This window comes from Dromiciops gliroides, chromosome 1, assembly GCF_019393635.1.
Source record: "Dromiciops gliroides isolate mDroGli1 chromosome 1, mDroGli1.pri, whole genome shotgun sequence".
NCBI lineage: Eukaryota > Metazoa > Chordata > Mammalia > Microbiotheria > Microbiotheriidae > Dromiciops > Dromiciops gliroides.
This window is the reverse complement of record NC_057861.1, coordinates 746,830,216-746,850,381: the sequence shown is the minus strand read 5'-3', so window position 1 is coordinate 746,850,381 and position 20,166 is coordinate 746,830,216. Positions and strand designations below refer to the sequence as shown.

Genomic DNA, 20,166 nt, shown 5'->3' with positions numbered 1-20,166 from the left:
AGTGGGATTAGCTCCCCAATATCACACAGGATTAGGGAGGGAGTCCAAGTTTTGAATTTAGGCCTCTGGCTCCAATTTTTCCTATATCAAGGTGAATTCCTGGTCAGATGGAACAAACTAGGGTACCTGCTTTGCCTATAGGGAGGAGAGATATAATGAAGATTTTGCTTCATTTATCATTTCTTTTTCCAAACCCCATAATTCTATTTCTGGCATAGATGACCTAACCAGTCCCTTCACACAATGCCATATTTTACATCAATGAATAAGCCAATAATTATTTATAAACCACCTACTATGTGACAGACACTATGTTAGGCATTGGGGATACAAGTTCAAAGAATGAAATGATTCCTATTGGCAATAACATGATGCCTCTGTAAACAAAAGATGATAAAGCACCTCCCTGTTTTCCTAAGTTGGCATTATGCCAACTCCCTTTCAAGAACACACTAGAAAAGACCCATTTGCAACCCCAAAGCCACTCACTTAATAAAATTTGCCCAGGACAATAATAGGGACTCTGTTAGAGAAGACTACTATCCTGGAACTTTGGATCCCAGAGTGAGTTCACGGGCATGTCGCCTTCCTGGTGTTGGCCTGGTTTGTTTATTCTTTGTTCCCTGTGTTCAATACAAGTTCCTCAGAATCTCCCCACCCTGAATAGCAAGTTGGACTCTCCTGGTTCTCAGTGATTGTTTGCAATGCAAATGGCCGGGCTGCAAGCATCGGGTACCATAACCATGGTAACTAGAGGAAGACAAGTTGGCCTGACTTCCTTGGTGAAGGGTAAGCCCTGCCTGCCTTTGCTTCTGCCAGCAGGTCAACCTGCATTAAAGGAACAGACAAGTCTTCTTAGAAATCATATGACTGGAACTGTTATCCCTACCTCATTTCCCCACCCACCTTTTCTTGGAGGTCCAGATTCTCTGGGCTTGGGGCATGTTTTTTCTTTTCAGTTCCTCTCTTTGGTTACTTCAGTGGCTACTTCCTTTCCTGTGGATGGAAAGGAAAATAAAGATCCATCTTCCCCATAAACTGGAAGGTTACTCCTTGGCAAGTGGATTCCCTTAGCCCTATATGGCTGTTCTCTAGATGAAGCCAGAAGCTGCAGAGAGCTGAAATGCTTATAACCTGAACTTCTCATCTTTAATTCGGAGAGACACCAACCAGAGGCAGGAGCCCTCAGCCAACCTGAGGTCCATTTTGGATGAAGGTGAGTGCCAGTAGCACAGGCCAGGTCTCATCTCAGTGACTGCCATATTTCATTATAGTAAATCCCAATTGGTTAGGTTGTTTTCTTAGAGAGGTAGCAATCTTGTTGCTTATTCTTAGGACTATGGATAGAGCTGGAAAGGATCTCTGGGGCCAACAAATTTAAGCCCCTCATTTTACAGTTGAAGAAACTGAGGCTCAGGGATGATAAATGACTTGCTCATTTTCGATTTTGGTTTTCTGTTCTGGGCTCAGTTATGGGCACCTTCTCAATCTGGGAGGGGTTTAGCCCATAATAAGAAAGAATGTTAGCAATAGAGAAAAAGAATCTGATTATGAGAATTGTTTCCTAGACAGAGTCTGATCCTCTAAGAGTGGTATGAGCAGCTGCTACTAACAGATGAGAAGACAATTTCCTTTTAATGCTATGGACACCTCAGTCAAGTTTCTGAGTGACTCCAATGTTCTGTTGAGAGGTTCAAACAATACTTTTGAGGTTGGAGGCAACCTTTTAAAGTTATCTGTTATTTCTAGTAATCCCAGTGTTGTTTACACCCGTTCTCACCTATTTTAAGGTTAAGGTAAGTCATATCTCATCATGTAGTTAAATCACTAACTTATATTCATGGAAGAATGAGTTTAGACTTGGGAAGAAGGGCAGAGCTTCTGGATGGTGGCAGAGTTCTGAGATCATTGTTGTAGGGCTAGAAGGGAACTCAGGGCCATGAGTCCAACTAATCCATTTTAGATATGAGAAAACTGAGAGCCTACTGAGGTTCATTGTCATAAATTATAGGAAGGCCTTCATTCCAGATTGTTGTATAGGGGTAAGGAGTTGGGGAATAAATAAGGATGTGATTAAAGAAGATACATTCAGGTCATTACCCTTTTATTATCAACATTTCACTATCCCTCCATCAGTGAGAAAATTTAGCTATGACTGGAGAATTTGGCTTTGTTTGTTTGTTTGGCAGCCAAACATGTTTGTTATGTGTGCTCCCATAGGGTGGAGGGAGCACCACTTGGTAAAAGTGCAAAGCTCTAAAATTTAGGCTCATTTTCAGGGGGAAAAAACACAATTAGAATTGTTAAACATGATATGTGCTGCCTTCAGATCAAGTGGATTTCCCCTCATTGAAAACCTTCAAATAGAGGCTAAATAATTACATGTTGGGTATGGTATGGAGGGAAGGGGATTATTTTGTGGGAATGGGTTGGACTAGAAGGCCACTAAAGTCTATTCCACAACCCAACTTGGAATGTTTGATTCTATAGAGATGTGATGAGAGAGAGACAGAGAGACAGAGAGACAGAGGGAGCGAGAGAGAGAGAGACAGAGACAGAGATAGAGACAGAGGGAGAGAGAGATAGAGAGAGAGAAGAGGGAAAGAAGAGGGAGAGAAGAAAAGAAGGAAAGATGAAGGAAGGAAAAGAAAAAGAAAGAAAGAAAGAAAGAAAGAAAGAAAGAAAGAAAGAAAGAAAGAAAGAAAGAAAGAAAGAAAGAAAGAAAGAAAGAAAGAAAAAGGAAGGAAGGAAGGAAGAAAGAAAGAAAGAAAGAAAGAAAGAAGCAAGCATTGCTGAATAACAATCACTACGGACAAAGCCCTGTGCTCAATCCTGAGAATACAGATAGAAAAGATGGTCCCTGATCTCAAGTAGCTCATATTCCATTGGAATATTTCAGTTGCAAATGAGATGGAAAATCCCCTTGGTCTGTAGGGTTTCAGTGATACCTCTTATTCAATGTAATTTCCATTGATAAAATGATATAAAGGTCACACATACAGAATAGGGCAGAAAGAAGATTTGAACCCAGATCTCCTTGACCCTGAAGCCAGATATCCAGCCACTGTGCAACAGTGCCTCTTCTTTTTAAATAAAAATAAATTGTAAGACTAAGCTAATTGTCTTTAAAAGTCTCTAGTGGTAAAGCTTGAAGTTACAGAACATATAGATGTTACTTCATGGGACATTTGATAAGTAAAAAAAAATTCTCTGCTCCCCATTTTAAAGAGCAAAAAATAATCAATTTTCTCCCTTAGGCAATGATGAAAAAAGATGCCGTCCCCTCCTACCTTCTATACTTTCAAAACATTAGGATAAAAAATTGAAATATTATTTTTTCAATCATAATAGTATTTTATTTTTTCCAGTTACTCATAAAGATAGTTTTCAACATTTGTTTTTATAAGATTTTGAGTTCCAAATTTTTCTCCCTCTCTCCCTTCCCTCTCCCCTCCCCAAGGCAGAAAGCAAACTGATATAGATTATATATGTACAATCACATTAAACATATTTATGCATTAGTTATGTTATGAAAGAAGAATCAGAACAAAAGGGAAGAACTTCAAAAAACAAACAAACAAACAAAAAAGTAGAAATAGTATGGTACAATCTGCATTCAGATTCCACAATTCTTTTTTCTGGATGTGGTAAGCATTTTCCATCCAATTCCTTTGTAATTTTCTTGGATCATTGTATTGCTGAGAAGAGCTAAGTCTAGAAGAGTTGATCATTGAATAATGTTGCTATTACTGTATACAATGTTCTCCTGGTTCTGCTCACTTCACTCAGCACCAGTCCACTTAAGTCTTTTGAGGTTTTTCTGAAATCTGTTTGTTCATTATTTCTAATACCACAATAGTATTCCATTACATTAATATACCACAACTTGTTCAGCCATTCACCAATTGATGAGCATTCCCTCGATTTCCAATTCTTTGCCACTACAAAGAGCGCTTCTATAAATATTTTTGTACATGTGGATCCTTTACCCATTTTTATGAACTCTTTGGGATACAGACCTAGTAGTGGTATTACTGGGTCAAAGGGTATGCACAGCCCCATAGCCCTTTGGGCATAGTTCCAAATCAAAACATTATTAAAAAGAAGTTTTGGGGTAGCTAGGTGGCACAGTGAATAAAGCACCAGCCTTCGATTCAGGAGGACCCAAGTTCAAATCTGGACTCAGACACTTAAGCACGCTTCCTAGCTGTGTGACCCTGGGCAAGTCACTTAACCCTCATTGCCCTGCCCCCCAAAAAAGTTTCACAAATATTGATTGATATTTCTAAGTGGTTATTCATTTTTTTCATTAGAATCATTAGTCATAAAACTTTATTTAAGATAATTCATTTGAATGTTAACTTTTTGTTACAAGTATGATTCTATACTACATTTGGTTTAATTATAATAGGGAGAAGCCGTGTGGTGATAAAAGATCACTGGATGTGGAGCCAGAGGGCTGGAAGTAAAGGTCAAATCCTGCATATATAACTTTGGACAAGGTACATTTTTTTTTTAGTGAGGCAATTGGGGTTAAGTGACTTGCCCAGGGTCACACAGCTAGTAAGTGTTATGTGTCTGAGGCTGGATTTGAACTCAGGTACTCCTGACTCCAGGGCTGGTGCTCTACCCACTGCGCCACCTAGCTGCCCCTGGACAAGGTACTTTACTTGGCAAGGCTTCCTCAGTTTCCACATATGTAAAATAAAAAGGTTGACCCAGACGGCCTCTAAGATCACTTCCAATTCTAGATCTCTGATATATAAAAGTCACTTCCTTTCTCTCTGCCTCAATTTCCTTATGTATAAAATGAAGGGGTTAGATTAAACAAGATCCCTTCTAGCTCTAGGACTAGGGTATATGAAATAATTTCCCTTCTTCATTCCTGTTTCTTCATGTACAAAATGAGGCGGTTGGTCCAGCATCAGGTCTTTCCCAGCTCTAAATTTATGATCATATGATCACATATGCAATTGGGAGTAATTATAAAGCTTTTGAGAAGTCTAATGACCTGACCATATCTAGACATCAGAAAAATGAGTATGAATTAGAGGTGAATTTCTGCATGATTGCAGCTTGAGATGGATGACATCTGGTGTCCTCTCCAACTAGGAGATTCTGTCATTCTATTTTATTGCACCTTTTCACATACACAATATCAAAATATTCTCAATCATACTGTTCACAGTATTTTTTCTGAATGCCTTAATTATTTCCAAAGCTTATATTCACTCTTAAATGCATTTTCTGTATTTATGACCCAGAGAATTCATTTATGTTATTTGCCAACCTTGGCTATACATCCTGGGAATTGGCTGCTGGCCTCAAAGTCTGGAGAATATAGAAATTCTTAGCTGAATTCTACAATGATATAATAACTACCTTAAAGACAGTAAGACCATCCAAATTATAAAACTTATTAGGTATTTGTCCCTTAGGGAGTGTGTGTATTTGTATAAGAGTGATGTATTGCATTTTTTGTAACTACAAATCAACAGTAATTTATATGGAGCCTTATGGGTTATTTTGCTTTTGTCTTTGGATTCCCAGCATCTAGCACATAGTGAGAGCTTAATAAATAAAGCATGGATGAATGAATAATTGTGTTTCCTTTTAATAAGTGGACAATTCCTTAAATTAGAAATGGCCTTTCAGGGGTGTGCTCTGGATCATTTCGGGTTTTAAATTAGAATTTGGTCAAGGGACATAAATTTACTAGTGGCCCCTATTTTAGAGATATATAGGAAATATTTCCTTGTTGAGGTAACAACATATAAGTGGATAGTAAAAGAGCATGTTAACCATGAAATAGATTGTATAGAAACTCCTATTCAACAGAATTTGCATTCCTTATCAAAGACAATGTTAAAAACCTAGCTATGGTCAAGAACAGCTCAAACAAGTAATGGTACAGCAATTTCTATATGTCTGTACTTCTTCCTCTGTGATGGAATTGATTGTGGATACTATCTCCAAAAGTATAGATTATGGACCATCCATTCATTCCTACCTAATGCTGCTCATGTCTATGTCCTCCCATAAATGCTCCACAGAATTCTATTTAAAATGTGTTTCTTTTCCTAGATCTGTCAACATTAGGCAGATACCAATGGAGAACACAGATTATTTGCTGGTTATGTCTTCTTTTCACTAAAGTGATCTGCTCACTTCCTATCTTGCCCATATGTCCCTCCAATGGTATCATTCACATTTTAACTCCTGCTCATTTGTTCATTGGGAATGAGTTTCAGCCTTTCTGGCCTATACACACTGCTCTTTGGTTAATCTCCAATTTCAGACCTTCACCTAAGGTGGTAGTTTATGGTGTGCAAGCATGAAGTATTACTAGAGGAAAATTGATGTTGAAGAGGTAGAACTTTGTTTCTGGGAGAAGTTCAGGTTGTCAAATTGCTGTCTTATTTATGGAATGATTTCAAGCCCCCTCTAATCTTCTTATTCAATTCTAATATTGTTTGTAGATGTTGATAAGTCCCATATAGTTTGATTCTTATATGACATTGTACTGATTGCATCAAGGACTGTAGTATAAACAACAGTAGTGATTCTAGGCACAATTCAAATGTTTGAATGCAGTGTTCGACTGAGATGTGTGTAAGCTATATCAGCTCTGTGAATTCTACAATCAGCTTCATGTCATAGTATGTACAAATAGCAGTCTTCATTTAATTTATTTCTGTATGTAGAATATATATCTTCTTGATGGGACCTTGCAGTGATAATCCAGGGCTGGATACAACCAGCACAATGCAAAATACAAATGGGAATGTTGGGAGGACTTCACCATCCATAGGCAATCTTTCCTCCATTTGGACTCTGAGCTGGAGATCTCCTATGACAGTGAAAAACACTTTCAGAGAACATACTTCAGAGGGCACCTATCTCTAGTTTATGCCTCACTTGATATTAACCATCAGATAGATGTTGCACAAAGTTGTTTCTATCGCTACTTCTTTTGAGGAATCTCATATGATTTTGACATACACCTGAGAGACACCTTGCTATAGGAGAATCTTTATGGCAGCATTCTGTTCTAGCAAATCAACAAGCAAATTAAAAAAAAAACAACTCTACATGATTTAGACATAAGAGGTGATACCATAGGTAAATTAGGAGAAGAAGGAATAGTCTACCTTTCAGATCTTTGGAAAGGAGAACAGTTATGACCAAACAAGAGATAGAGAATATTATGAAATGCAAAATGGATCATTTTGATTACATTAAATTAAAAAAGGTTTTGTACAAATAGAAGCAATGCATCCAAAATTAAAAGGGATGCAGAAAGCTGGAAAACAATTTTTATGGCCAGTACTTCTGAAAAAGGCCTCATTTCTAAAATATATAGGGAACTAAATCAAATTTATAAGAATCTAAGTCATTCCCCAATTGAGAAATGGTCAAAGGATATGAACAGGAAGTTTTCTGATGAAGAAATCAAAGATATTGTCATATGAAAAAATTCTCTAAATCACTATTGATTGGAGAGATGTAAATTAAACAACTCTGAGGTACCACCTGACACTTATCAGATTGGCCAATAGGACAAAAAAGGAAAATAATAAATGTTGGAGAAGCTGTGGAAAAATTGTAACACTAATGCATTGTTGGTGGAGCTGTGAACTGATCCAACCATTCTGGAGAGCAATTTGGAATTATGCCCAAAAGGCTATAAAGCTATGTATACCCTTTGACCCAGCAATGCCACTTTTGGGTCTTTTTTCCAAAGAGATCATAAAAAGGGAAAAAGACCCACATGTACAAAAATATTTGTAGCTGCTCTTTTTGAGTTGGCAAGGAATTGAAAATTGAGGGGATGCCCATCAATTGGGGAATGGCTGAATAAATTGTGGTATATGAATTAATGGAATTCTATTGTGTTGTAAGAAATGATGAGCAGGAGGAGTTCAGAGAAACCTGGAAGGACTTGCATGAACTGATGATGAATGAGATGAGCACAACCAGAAGAACATTATACACAGTATCATCAACATTATGTGTTGATCATCTGTGATAGACTAGTTTCTTCTTACCAATCCAATGATACAAGAAAATTCCAAAGGACTCATGATGGAAAAGGCACTCCAAATCCAGAAAAAAAAGGAACCATAGAATATGGATGCTTATTGGGCCATACTATTTCCTTTGTCTTTGGTGCTGTTGTTTTTCTTTTTTGAGGCTTTTTCTTTTTGCTCTGATTCTTCTCTTATAACAAGACTAATGCAGAAATATGTCTACTGTTATTATGTATATATAACCTATATCAGATTACCTGCTGCCTAGAGGAGGGGGGGGAGGGGAGAGAGGGAGAAAAATTGGAAATTGGAAATCTTATATAAACAAATGTTGAAAACTATCTCTACATGTAACTGGAAAATAATAAAAATACTTTTATTAAAAAGAAAACAACTCAACAATAATCACTCAATGATCTTGTACCTTCTGTGACCTATAGTCAGTTTTGTATCTCTAAAAATATGCTCTGAGGTAGAATATGAGTCTGGTGGAGTAGAGAAAGGGAATCATGAAGACCTTGGTTTTAATCTCACATTAGACACTTAATATCTTTGTAATAGTAAGCAAATCAAGGTTTCTAGGCTTCAGTTTGCTAACCTGTAAAACAAAGAGGTGGAACTCCAAGGTTTCTTCTAGCTCTGAATCTATGATTCTATTATCTAATATGGAAAGCCTGCCTATTCCCTTCCCACACTTTCATCAAGGATGTCTGTGATATGTGTGTAGATTTTAAAGGTATGGGAAAGTAAGTATCTGGGTTGATAATCATTGTCCCTTTCTCATTATTCTACCTCCCACTATGTGATTGTCATTCTCTGTCTCTGTCTGTCCCATTAGAAGCCCCTCCCTCTCTTTCTCCTGTATAAGAGGCCCCTTGAATTTGCATAGTATGCTTATTACATTTTGAAATCTTGAGGACCAATCTCATAAAGACTCCATCATTCTTTCACTTCAAAGTATAGCCCTCCTCTGTGTATAGTTGGACTCTAAAAAATAATAATTTTTAAAAGTAAGACTATACTCTAGCATCACATGCAACAGGACAAATATCCAGTACACATGGATGACACTGTTTTTCCCAGTGAATTGTCCATTCAGGATTTCAAAGTTCATGGGTTCAGAGACTTCAGAGGCCATCTGGTTAGATCCTCTCATTCTGCATATGGAGAAAGCAAGGCAATATTCGTCCCAAACCACATGAGTAATGAGTCAGAAGTTAGGCTTTAACGTAGGTCTTCTGATTACAAAGCCAGTGCAAAATGTAGCCTGAGAACTCAATGAAAAAACTGACCCCAAAGCATTCTCTTAGGTATAATTAGTACAATGGAATAATTAACAACAATTGTTACCAACCAAATATTTAATAAAATAGTAATAATAAATTAAAATATGTTGTTATAAAGTTATTAAAATATAGAAAGATTATAGAGTTAGAGAGGAAATGGACATCAGAGATTGTTAATCTGAGCTCTTTATTTTACACTTGAGAAAATTGAGGACGAAGGAAGTTAATTGTATTAAAGGACATTATGTACTTTGTATTTTGAGCATGAGCCTGCCAAAAATATTTTTTATAAATATAGACTAAACTCCATCCAAAAATTTCTGCTCAGATATAGGTCCAAAGATGGATAGAGTTACACCCTGCATTTGAAAATCTTTCCAACATAAACCCTTTCACCATTATGGTGTATGATATTCTTAAATATTAAGCACAACTCTACACTCAAGATAAATCAGAGTTTCAAAGTTTAGTTAAGAGTTTCAGAACAACAGTAAGTTAAAATGTTGGCACATGCTAGAGAATCATTTTTCTAAAACCAGTCAATCTTTCTTTGAGCATTCCCTCTAAAGATTTCCTTTTTCACAGGGTCAAAGGTGAACTCAAGAGATTGCTTGCATTGGCAGAAGAATTCAAGAATACCTTATTCCTTCTCTTATTCTGATGATTATCCCAATCAGGTTAAGGCATAGGGAAAGTGGGGGGGAACAGCACTCTTAAGAGCATAAATTAAGGGTTCCTTGGCCTTGTCCCCAATTCCATCTTCTGAGAGATCAATAAGAAAATTACCCTGAACTTTTACTTTAGTTTTCTCAAAGAAAATTAGGTTTTGGTAAGATTTCATTCAACAAATTGTTTTGGCATTGTAAGTTTGAAAATTTAAAAAAAAAAAAGGCTGACAAGGACCATGGACTTCAGACTAAAGTCAGAATTAGGATTTTGTTAATATTTTGTACTGTATAGCCTAATGAGAGGAGTTAGTATATTTACACAAGTGACTTGTTCTAGATCACACAGATAGCATCAGAGATGGCACCTGAATTCATGCCCTCTGTCTCATGAGCCAGTGCTGTAGGTCTATACCTCTCTGCCTTTAGGAGGATGACTTGGGTGATACAAGTCTCTACAAAAACAATCTAAGGACGATGTGAAGAGCTATCTCCATTTTGAGAGTCGGTTTCCCTGTCATGGAGACATTCATTGGTATTACACTGCTGCTGGCTCTCATGGTTTAATGTATAGTTGCTAATGATGATGATTGTAGGCTGCTGCTGCTCCCAGAGAAACTTTGAAAATTACTCACTGGCCCCTCAGTCCTCCCACTCCCTTCTTCTGAACTTCTTTCTGATATCTTCAAAGCAACAAAGGTGACCACTCAGGATCATGTAGCTAATCTACCCAGAAATAAAAATAATCAAGGCTGGGAAGCCAGTCTTTCTCATGCTCCCCCCCCCCGCCCCCACACCCAGCACTTTGTGGCTATATCCCATTAGAATGTAAGTTCTTTCAAGGCAGGGACTATTTTTTACATTTTTCTGAATCTCCAGTGTTTAGCACAGTGTCTAACACAGTAAACAGTAAGAGCAAAATAGTTGCTTGTTTAGTGGCTGATGTGAGGAAGCTTTAAAGTTCCATTAAAAAGTCATTTAACCCCCATTGCCCTGTGGGGGGAAAAATCATCAGAGGGGGACAGCTAGGTGGTGCAATGGATAGAGCATCAGCCCTGGATTCAGGAGGACCTGAGTTCAAATCTGACCTCAGACACTTAATGCTTACTAGTTGTGTGACTCTGGGCAAGTCACTGAATCCCAATTGCCCTGAAAAACAAAAACAAAACAAAAACAAAAACAAACAAACAAACAAAAGTCATCAGAGCCAAGACCAAGTCATTAATTCAAGCATTAAATAAGGAACTTCCAAACAGTGTTTATGAAATGTTGAAGGCAGACATAAGACTGTCCTACAACACTGATTTTGTGTGTTCATTTCACGAAGAGATAAAGATGAGGAGAACTAAGGTAAGGGCTAGCTTAAATGACAGCATAAAATGAGTCAGTCCATAAAGGCATATGAATATGTTTAGTGTGAAATAATCCTAGTACTTCTCTTGCTGCCTTGATTATGATAGGATCCAGTGATATACCTCTAAGCTTCTTCATGGTACAGTGGAATAAGTACTTTTTCTAGGTTCAAATCCTACCTCCCTGTGTGACCTTTGGCAACTAATTAACTAATTTAAACTCTCTCTCTCTTTTTTTTTTTTTTTTTTGCAGGGCAATGGGGGTTAACTGATTTGCCCAGGGTCACACAGCTAGTAAGTGTTAAGTGTCTGAGGCCAGATTTGAACTCAGATCCTCCTGAATCCAGGCCCGGTGCTTTACCCACTGTACCACCTAGCTGCCCCTAACTAATTTAATCTCCCTGGGATGCAGTTTCTTCCTCTGTAAAAGGAGAAGGTTGCTCCAGATGACCTCTGAGGGTCTTTCCACCTCCACATATATGGTCCTTTTAGGATCTTCTCTTTTGGGCCCACTCAATCAAGGAGCAGGCTTCAACAAGGCAGAGGGCAAACAGACTCTGGCTAAGATTGTCATTCGGACCTGCTCACAGACTCTGACTTCTTGGACACTGGACAATGCTCTGGAATTGACCTGTGGTGTCTGGTTGTTTGGAATCATGATCCAGCCCCTTTTGAGTCAATCTGGTACCATTTCTGTCCATTTGACAACAAGACCAAATGTTGTCAACCACTAGGTTGTACTCTCACAATATAGTTTAACATGACTAATATGGAAATTGGTTTTATCTGATCACACATATATAATTTATATCAAATTACTTACCATCTTGGGGAGAAGGAAGGGAGTGAGGGAGAACATTCAGAACTCAAAATTTTATTTTAAAAAAAGAATGTTAAAAGTTGTCTTTACAGGCATTTGGAAAAAATAAAATACTGTTTAAAAGGAAAAATACAAGAAATGATTTACTTTATTATTTCACCCCAAATGGAATTTTTGATAAAATAAAAAGACCCCTAGATAAATAAACTTTATGAGTCCCATCATGTTCACTATACTGCCTGGCACTGAGATTTTCTTTTCTTCTTCTTCTTCTTCTTCTTCTTCTTCTTCTTCTTCTTCTTCTTCTTCTTCTTCTTCTTCTTCTTCTTCTTCTTCTTCTTCTTTTGGTGTGGCAATGAGGGTTAAGTGACTTGCACAGGGTCACACAGCTAGTGTCAAGTGTCTGAGGTAAGATCTGAACTCAAGTCCTCCTGAATCCAGGGCTGGTACTTTATCCACTGTACCACCTAGATGCCTCCTGGCACTGAGATTTTCAAACTTCTCTATGGTAGGATTGTAAACTGCTTGAAGAGAAGTTCTATACCTGCATTCTAATATTCATTCCAAGTACGGTGATTAAATAGCAATTATTTATTGAGCACCCACAATGCACCAGGAACTGTACTAGACACTAGGGATAAGAAGACAAAAATGAAACAGCCCCTCACCCTCAAGATATTTATATTCTGTTAGAGGAGATAACAAATATACATAGAAGCAGATACTAAAGTATTAAAATAACATATGCAAATAATCTATTTTATGAAGATAATGTGTGCAAAGTGCTTTGTAAATTTTCAAGTGTTATATAAATGCAAGCCATTTTTATTGACTACAAGGCTAGCTGGGGAGAGAGACACTAGCATCTAAGGGGTGGGTGGTATTAAATGTAGGAGATATTTGATCTGAGCCTTGAAGGAAATTAAGGATTCTGAGAGGCAAAGGTGAGGAGGGAGGAGATTCCAGGCATGAGAGACAGACTGGGACAAAGGCACATAAACTTGAGATGCATTATCATGTGAGAGGAACAAAAAGAAAGTCACTTTGGATCAAAGACCTAAGTGAAGGAACTTAACATTCACTCAGGTTGGAGAGAGATGTTGGGGTAGGGTTTTCTAGGGAATGTTGCATTTGATCCTAGAGGTGAGGGGGAGCCACTGGACTTTATTGAGCAGGGCCAGATGCTTGTTCTGGGACTCTCACTAGCATGGTGTACTTTGTGAACATTCAATAGATCTGAAAGTGATGAGGTCCAACAAAGGAAACCTAAAAAAATTCAGAAACGTATCAGTTTTGATCATAGCAGTAGGCAGATTCTAATGGTCCTGAATGACAGTGAGGAGAGATTCACAGAGATTCTGAAAAGAGGGCCAGATTTCCATTTTGCAGTTTACACTGTTATGTGCATGCTCTCAGAAGGATCACCTGGTGAGAATCTTCTCTGATAATCACTTCAAGTCCAGCTCAGGGCAATGGGGAAACACATGGAAGGCAGCCAGAAAGGAGATGAGCACGTCTGACTACAACCCTCAGGTTGGGCATATATGACTAAGGAGCAAACCCTTGAGATATTTTTTTTTCACATCCAAGTTCATAGACCCCCTAAAATCTCAGACTGAGTGTTAAGAACCCTCTTTTTATATCAGTTTATGTTGACTTATTGGTAAAGTGAGTAGGTGACACAGTAGAGAGATTATTAGATGGCATTCAAATGAGTTCAAATCCTACTTCATGTCTTCATAGCTGTGTGACTCTGGACAAGTCACTTAACCTCATTGCAGTCTCAGTTTCTTTTTTTGTAAAATTGGGATAATAATAGCATCTACTTCCCAGGGTTAAGTGGATTAGATGAGATAGCATATATAAAACACTCTGTATTAGAGCTAACTAGCTTCCCTTTACCATCCTCTGTTAGCGTTAGTGGAGTACCAATATCCAGGTTGAGAAGGGGGGTCACTTTTGTGGTGGGAAATATTTTCTATTTACCATAAGCATCAGAAGGAGTAATACAGTGAAGTACAAGTAATACATTTGAAGTCAAAAGATGTGGGTTCAAATCCCACCCCTATCTCTTAGTACCTGTGTGACTTTGGGCAAATTACAAATTACCTCTCTGGGCTTCCAATTTATCATCTGGAAAATGCTTGTTGATTGTCCTAATTACCTTGAACATCATTTCCAGTGCTACCTCTCTAACTGGCTGAGCTATGATGAACCCTGGAAGGATAAAGAGTAAGAAGTTGCTTATTTTCTAATGTCAAGCACTTTGCAAACCTTAAAACTCCCTATAAATAGTATTGTCTATTGTATTTTTTTGGCAGCCAGGTGGCACAGTGGATAGTGGAATCAGGAAGACTCACCTTCCTGAGTTCAAATACAATCTCAAACACTAGCTATGAGACCCTGGGCAAATCACTTCACCCTGTTTGCCTCAGTTTCCTCACTTGTATAATGAGCTGGAGAAGAAAATGCCAAAACACTCCAGCATCTTCGCCAAGAAAACCCTAAATGGGGTCATGAAGAATCAGACAAGAATGAAGAATGATTATTGTCTTTTAGATTTAGAGTTGGAAATTATCTTAAAAACCATATGGTGCAATCTTTCCATTTTTCAGAGTGGTAAACTGAGATCCATGGAAGTGGGTCATAGCACACAAGCAGCAAAAATCAGATCTGGGGTCTGAACTCTATTCCTCTGCTTTTAGCAATAGTAGGAGGCAGCATGATACAGTAGAAATAGCATTGACGTGGAATCAGAGGACCTGGGTACCTGTCTTGGTTATGGTACTTACTACCTTGGCCAAAGTACTTCTCACTGTGAAATGAGGGAGGTGGGCTGGGTGACCTCTAAGGTACCTTCAGCTCTAAATCTGGGATTCTCAAATACAATAACAGCTAACATTTAGAGAGAGCTTTAAGGTTTGCAAAGCACTTTACATATATTATCTCATTTGATCCTCCTCACACTCACCCTGGGAGGGAAATGCACTGCTCTTCCCACTAAGCCACATTAGAATATAAGAATGGAATAAAATTTTTAAGTTGGAAGAGACTTTGGAGGGAATTGAGTCTAAGCCTTGATTTTGTAGATAAGAAAACTAAGGCCTAAAGTTATCGAAAGGCAGAATGGTAGGATAGCTTCAGTGCCGGACTGGGAGTCAAAAAAAAAAAAAACCAAACCTGGGTTCATTTCTTTAGGTTTGCTTTAAGCAGAAAGACATTGGATAAGGGCACTGACAGCCCAGCTGTCTTGCTGAGGGCCCACCCATCTAAAGGAAGATATTGATATGCTCTGGAATCTTCTGCAGTTTATTAGGAATTGAGTAGGGAATAGTAGGAGGAGAGAACAGGGAGCTGTGTTTTCTCTATGTGTAGATTTCTAATTCTACCAAGAGTGGGCAAGAGAGGATGAACACTGTGCTTCCTGGAGGAGGGCAATGAATACTAATGATGTTTATCTCTGTTAATAATCTAGTCAAGGAGGAAGTAGCCTCTAGAGCTGTGAGCATGAGTGAGTCTGAACCTTGATTTCTTCTCATTGAGGCAGGCTTTCTCCCTTCCTTGTTCCTAGCTGTGAGAGGGAGGGATATCTCTCTCAAGAAATTAAAACCTTTGCTATCATACGGGGAAAAAATACTATGCTCATTTCATTTAATCATGAGGCATTATCAGTCACCTAGAACACACCACCATGAAAGGCTCATATTGACTTTTACCAAGAGGGCTTGTCTGACTTTTGATAAGGAATGTAAAGGAAAATGGCTATCCAGCAGGCAGTGTAAATATTTTCTCATAAGATATGGCCACCTGATTAGATAATTAGTGATTGACCACTGGAAGTAGATAGCAGTACCCATCTGGTACTGCTAACAGCAGCACTGGGGCAGATTTTAAGGTAGAACTTTTCATCTTAGTTTGGATCCCCTTGTTATGCTTTGCAAATATCCTATTGAGACTATATATGGATCACCAAGGCAGGACAGGGAATTGGCATTGGGAGAGATGAGGCAAAGATGGGAAAATAAAGAGGACCAACCCCAGCCCCAGAGAGCTCCCAATATCTGGTAGAAAGTATGTTTAAAAACAAGTAAACGTTAGAGTATATATGGGATTAGAGGTCACAGTGGAGTGTGTGTGTGTGTGTCTAGAATACATTAGCATAAAATTTTAATGAATGAGCTTGACCCTAAAGAAGGGGTATGGGAAGACACATTTCCCTCCCTCCATATATCCTTTAGCAGAAATGATGTGTCCACTGGTGTGGAACATTGCATACAATATCATTTTTTAAAAAATTGATTTGTTTTGTTGAATTTTTCTTCTCTTCTTTTTAAATCCATTCTTTGGAAGGGAGAAATGGAAAGCTCAAAGAGTGAAATCTAGGTAATGAATGTAAAAACAAAAGTTATTATTAAACATGTGTTTTTTAAGAGCAAATAATTAGTGAAGAGTCAGGTCATTCATACCAAAAAGCAAGACAAAGTATCAAGTAAGACTTACTGCTCTAGATCAGAGCCCATCCAAGTCCAATTCTGTTACTTTACAGATGAGGAAACCAAGGCACAGAGAGCTTAAGTAAATTACTCAAGGTTACATAATCAGTTATGGGTCTGGGGGACCTCAGAAGTTTTCTGGAGGAAATCAAGGAAACTTCTCCTTGAGAAACTAAACCAAAGGACTGACACACCTAAAGAGATAAGCAGCAAGGGATCTGGGCTGAGATAACTATAGGACCACCACTATTCATTCCAGTTTCCCCCACCCCTTGAGATAATCTTATTAGGTGTGGCTGCTGCCAAAGTGGTTTGAGGGGCAGAACAACCACCCCTCACCAGACTGCTTCCAACCCACTACCCAATAAGGGGACTTTCCACAGTCACCCCATGGACTACCATCAGTCTGCTATGAAAGTGTCTGCCTGTCTCCTGCTCCAGAAGAAAGGTATCTCAGAGAGCCATGCCTCTGTGCCATGCCTTCTCCCAATGAGAAGTCCAAGAACTTCTCTCTTGGTTTCCTTTCCCTAGTGCCTAAATAAAATATTATTTTGTTCTAATTGGATTTGTGTGCAAGAGGGTATAATTCTTTTTTTTTTTTTTTTGCGGGCAATGGGGGTTAAGTGACTTGCCCAGGGTCACATAGCTAGTAAGTGTCAAGTGTCTGAGGCCAGATTTGAACCCAGGTACTCCTGACTCCAGGGCCAGTGCTCTATCCAGGGTATAATTCTTTAAAGAAGAATTCCTAAGAACCCCTACCCCAAACCCCCATCAATTTCCCCCATAACATAATTGGTGCATAGCACAGTCAGGATTTTAACCCAGGTCCTTTCACTCTAAAGCCAGAAGGTTGTTTTTTTTTACTCCCTAGGCACCATAATGTATCCTTGGAATCATCAGGAACCAGGCATACCAGATGCCAGAAACAAAGAACCCTTGAAAACATGGCAGCTATGACCCAAGAAAAGTGATCTCATCTGTTTCCTGTGGTTTCCTACTTAGGACATGTCCATCTCAGGGCATAGAGGTAGGAACAGGTGAATGATGTAGCAGTATGCTAAACAGCTGGGTAATAGGCAAAGGGGGATGTTGAGTCAGAGCCAAGGGCAGTTCCTAACATCCATCTACAAAGAGTGAGGGGTCCCCATGTCATCCTGACTAAGGTTGTAGCTATAAAATGTGAAATATCCAGTTGAAAAATGAAAAAAAAAATCTATCTTCCTTGCACCATATATAACTAAGCACCCACATTTCTTTTCTTTTTTTTTTTCTTTTTTTTTTGCGGGGCAATGAGGATTAAGTGACTTGGCCAGAGTCACATAGCTAGTAAGTGTCAAGTGTCTGAGGCCAAATTTGAAATCAGGTCCTCCTGAATCCAGGGCCAGTGCTTTATCCACTGTACCACCTAGCTGCCCCCAGCACCCACATTTCTGAGAGACATCTAGGGTAACCCACTTCTTCAGACTTTGTTTGAATGTGGACATCATATAGTTTACAGGAATAGCCCGAAATTGATCATTACAGAGAAGGTTGGACTTGGAAGCCAGAGGCCAGGGTGGGACTCTCATCTCATACATTTGTTGGTTGTGTGATCCTGGTCACATCACCGACATTCTCAAAACCTCAGTGAATGGAAGTAATAATATAGGCATTTCCCACATTACAGGTTTGTTTGAGGGAACATTGCAAACTTGAACTGGGGATGAGTTGTCCAAATCCAAATGAACTCTACAGATAACATCAGAGAAGAGCAAGCAAAAGACCATAGCTGAGGGGCAAAGTCCAGTGTCTAGGTGTGGTTCTTTCCTGATCTAGACAAAAGAGTCCATCACCATCTCCTCTGTTCTCCTGGGTTCATCCCAGGCAGGAACTGAATGTTATAGGGGCGGGGGAGAGAGAGGACTGAAACTGATCTTTCAGTCTCCCCTAGAAATGTACTATCTATCCCTGATCAATTGGATTTGCTGTATGTGCTGGATTTCCTAGTTTGGGCTCTACACTTGAACTTTTTAAATGATAGCTGTTGAGGACAACGACCAACAGTTTATTTTTGGAGTGACCTAAGAGGAGGTGATTTAGAATGGGCTAAGGTAGACAGTGAGTGTTCATGAGTGGAGGCTGGGGAACTCATCTCCAGTTCTATGTCAGAATATGAGAGTAGAGAAAGGGGCAAATGGCTAGAAAAAGTGGCTTGGAGCCTCCAGTACTGTGTGCCACTTTGATGCATGCCTAGGACAGGGGTTATAGTCTGATCAGTATATATCCCCACACAGAGTATAGCAGTATGGAACAGGTAATGCTAGGTGTATTTGCATAAGCATATGCATGCATAGATAAGGAAATAATAAATTGAAGTATAATGGAAAAAGCACTAATTTTGATGTCAGAACCTGTCCTCGGAAGGAATTCTGTCCTTGCTATTCAGTATCTGTGTGACATTGGTCCTCATTTGTTTAACAGAGTGAGATTTCAAAGGTTCTTTCCAAATCTAAATCCTAAGATCCTAGGAAGATCTTATATAACTTCTTCCAAGTCACAAGGTGAGGAAACCAAATGTTTAGCCAAGAGGGGAGGCAAACACTTCAGAAGTGGAATGTTGTATCGCTATCTAGGTGGAGAGATCATGCATTCCAGAGAATCAAGCATGAACATGGTACAATGAGAGGCATGAAGTGTCTGATCTGGTTGAAGCAGAAGATGCCATTACATACATGGTGCTAGGGATAAAATCTGGAGAGGTGATAGCCTGTTAAGAGAGACAGAGAAGGAATGGTTGGAGAAATAGCTCCTTTTGGAGCCAAGGAGAACAAATCTAGTCTCTCCTCCACATGGCAGCCCTTTAGATGCATGTAGGCAGTAAGCATTCATGTCATCTCCTAGTCTTCTCTTCTCTAGGTTTTATACTCTGGTTAGTTTGTTTTTCCTCTCAACTGATCCTTGGATCTTGTGGTCTTAGAGTCTCTCACCTTCCTGCTTGTCCTCCCTTAGATACTCTCCAGCTTATTAATGCCCTTTGGAAAATGTGACATCCAGGACCAGACATGATACTCCACATGGGATGAGATCAGGACATGGCAGGACTTTGAGCTCCCTCTAGATAACACATCACTTCCTTTTTTTTTTTTTAAAGTAAGGCAATTGGGTTTAAGTGACTTGCCCAGGGTCACACAGCTAGTAAGTGTTAAGTGTCTGAGGCCGGATTTGAACTCAGGTACTCCTGACTCCAGGGCCGGTGCTCTATCCACTGTGCCATCTAGCTGCCCCCGATAACACATCACTTTCAATGCACCCTGAGATCCCATTAGCTCCTGGGTCAGTTGGGGCAGACCTTGCTCACTAACAGTGAGCTTAAAGTCTCACTTGCTTGGTTTTCCTCCAAAAATGTATATGTAATTACTTGCCACAAAATAAATAATAAAATAAACCTATGAGATAAGTCATAAAATATGATATAAACCCTCCATTTTTTGTTAAGGCAGAAGCAAATGAATTTGAAAAGCAAAAGAAAACAAATTTTGGT

General features: G+C 38.9%; 1 protein-coding gene across 9 annotated transcripts in view; it reads left to right on the top strand.

Moving 5' to 3' along the window:
* The first annotated feature begins 861 nt into the window (after positions 1–861).
* Positions 862–20,166, top strand: part of ITPRID1 (ITPR interacting domain containing 1) — a 163,223-nt gene continuing 143,918 nt past the window's right edge. For 3 of the 9 annotated variants that reach the window (XM_043968079.1, XM_043968021.1, XM_043968013.1), the window contains exon 1: positions 863–1,216. In XM_043968079.1, coding sequence (XP_043824014.1) covers positions 1,211–1,216 — 6 coding nt within the window. In that variant the 5' untranslated portion in view covers positions 863–1,210. Of the gene's footprint in view, positions 1,217–4,411; positions 4,503–17,517; positions 17,674–20,166 lie in introns of all 9 variants that reach the window. The other 6 variants (XM_043968071.1, XM_043968063.1, XM_043968039.1 and 3 more) reach the window with 5 other exon arrangements.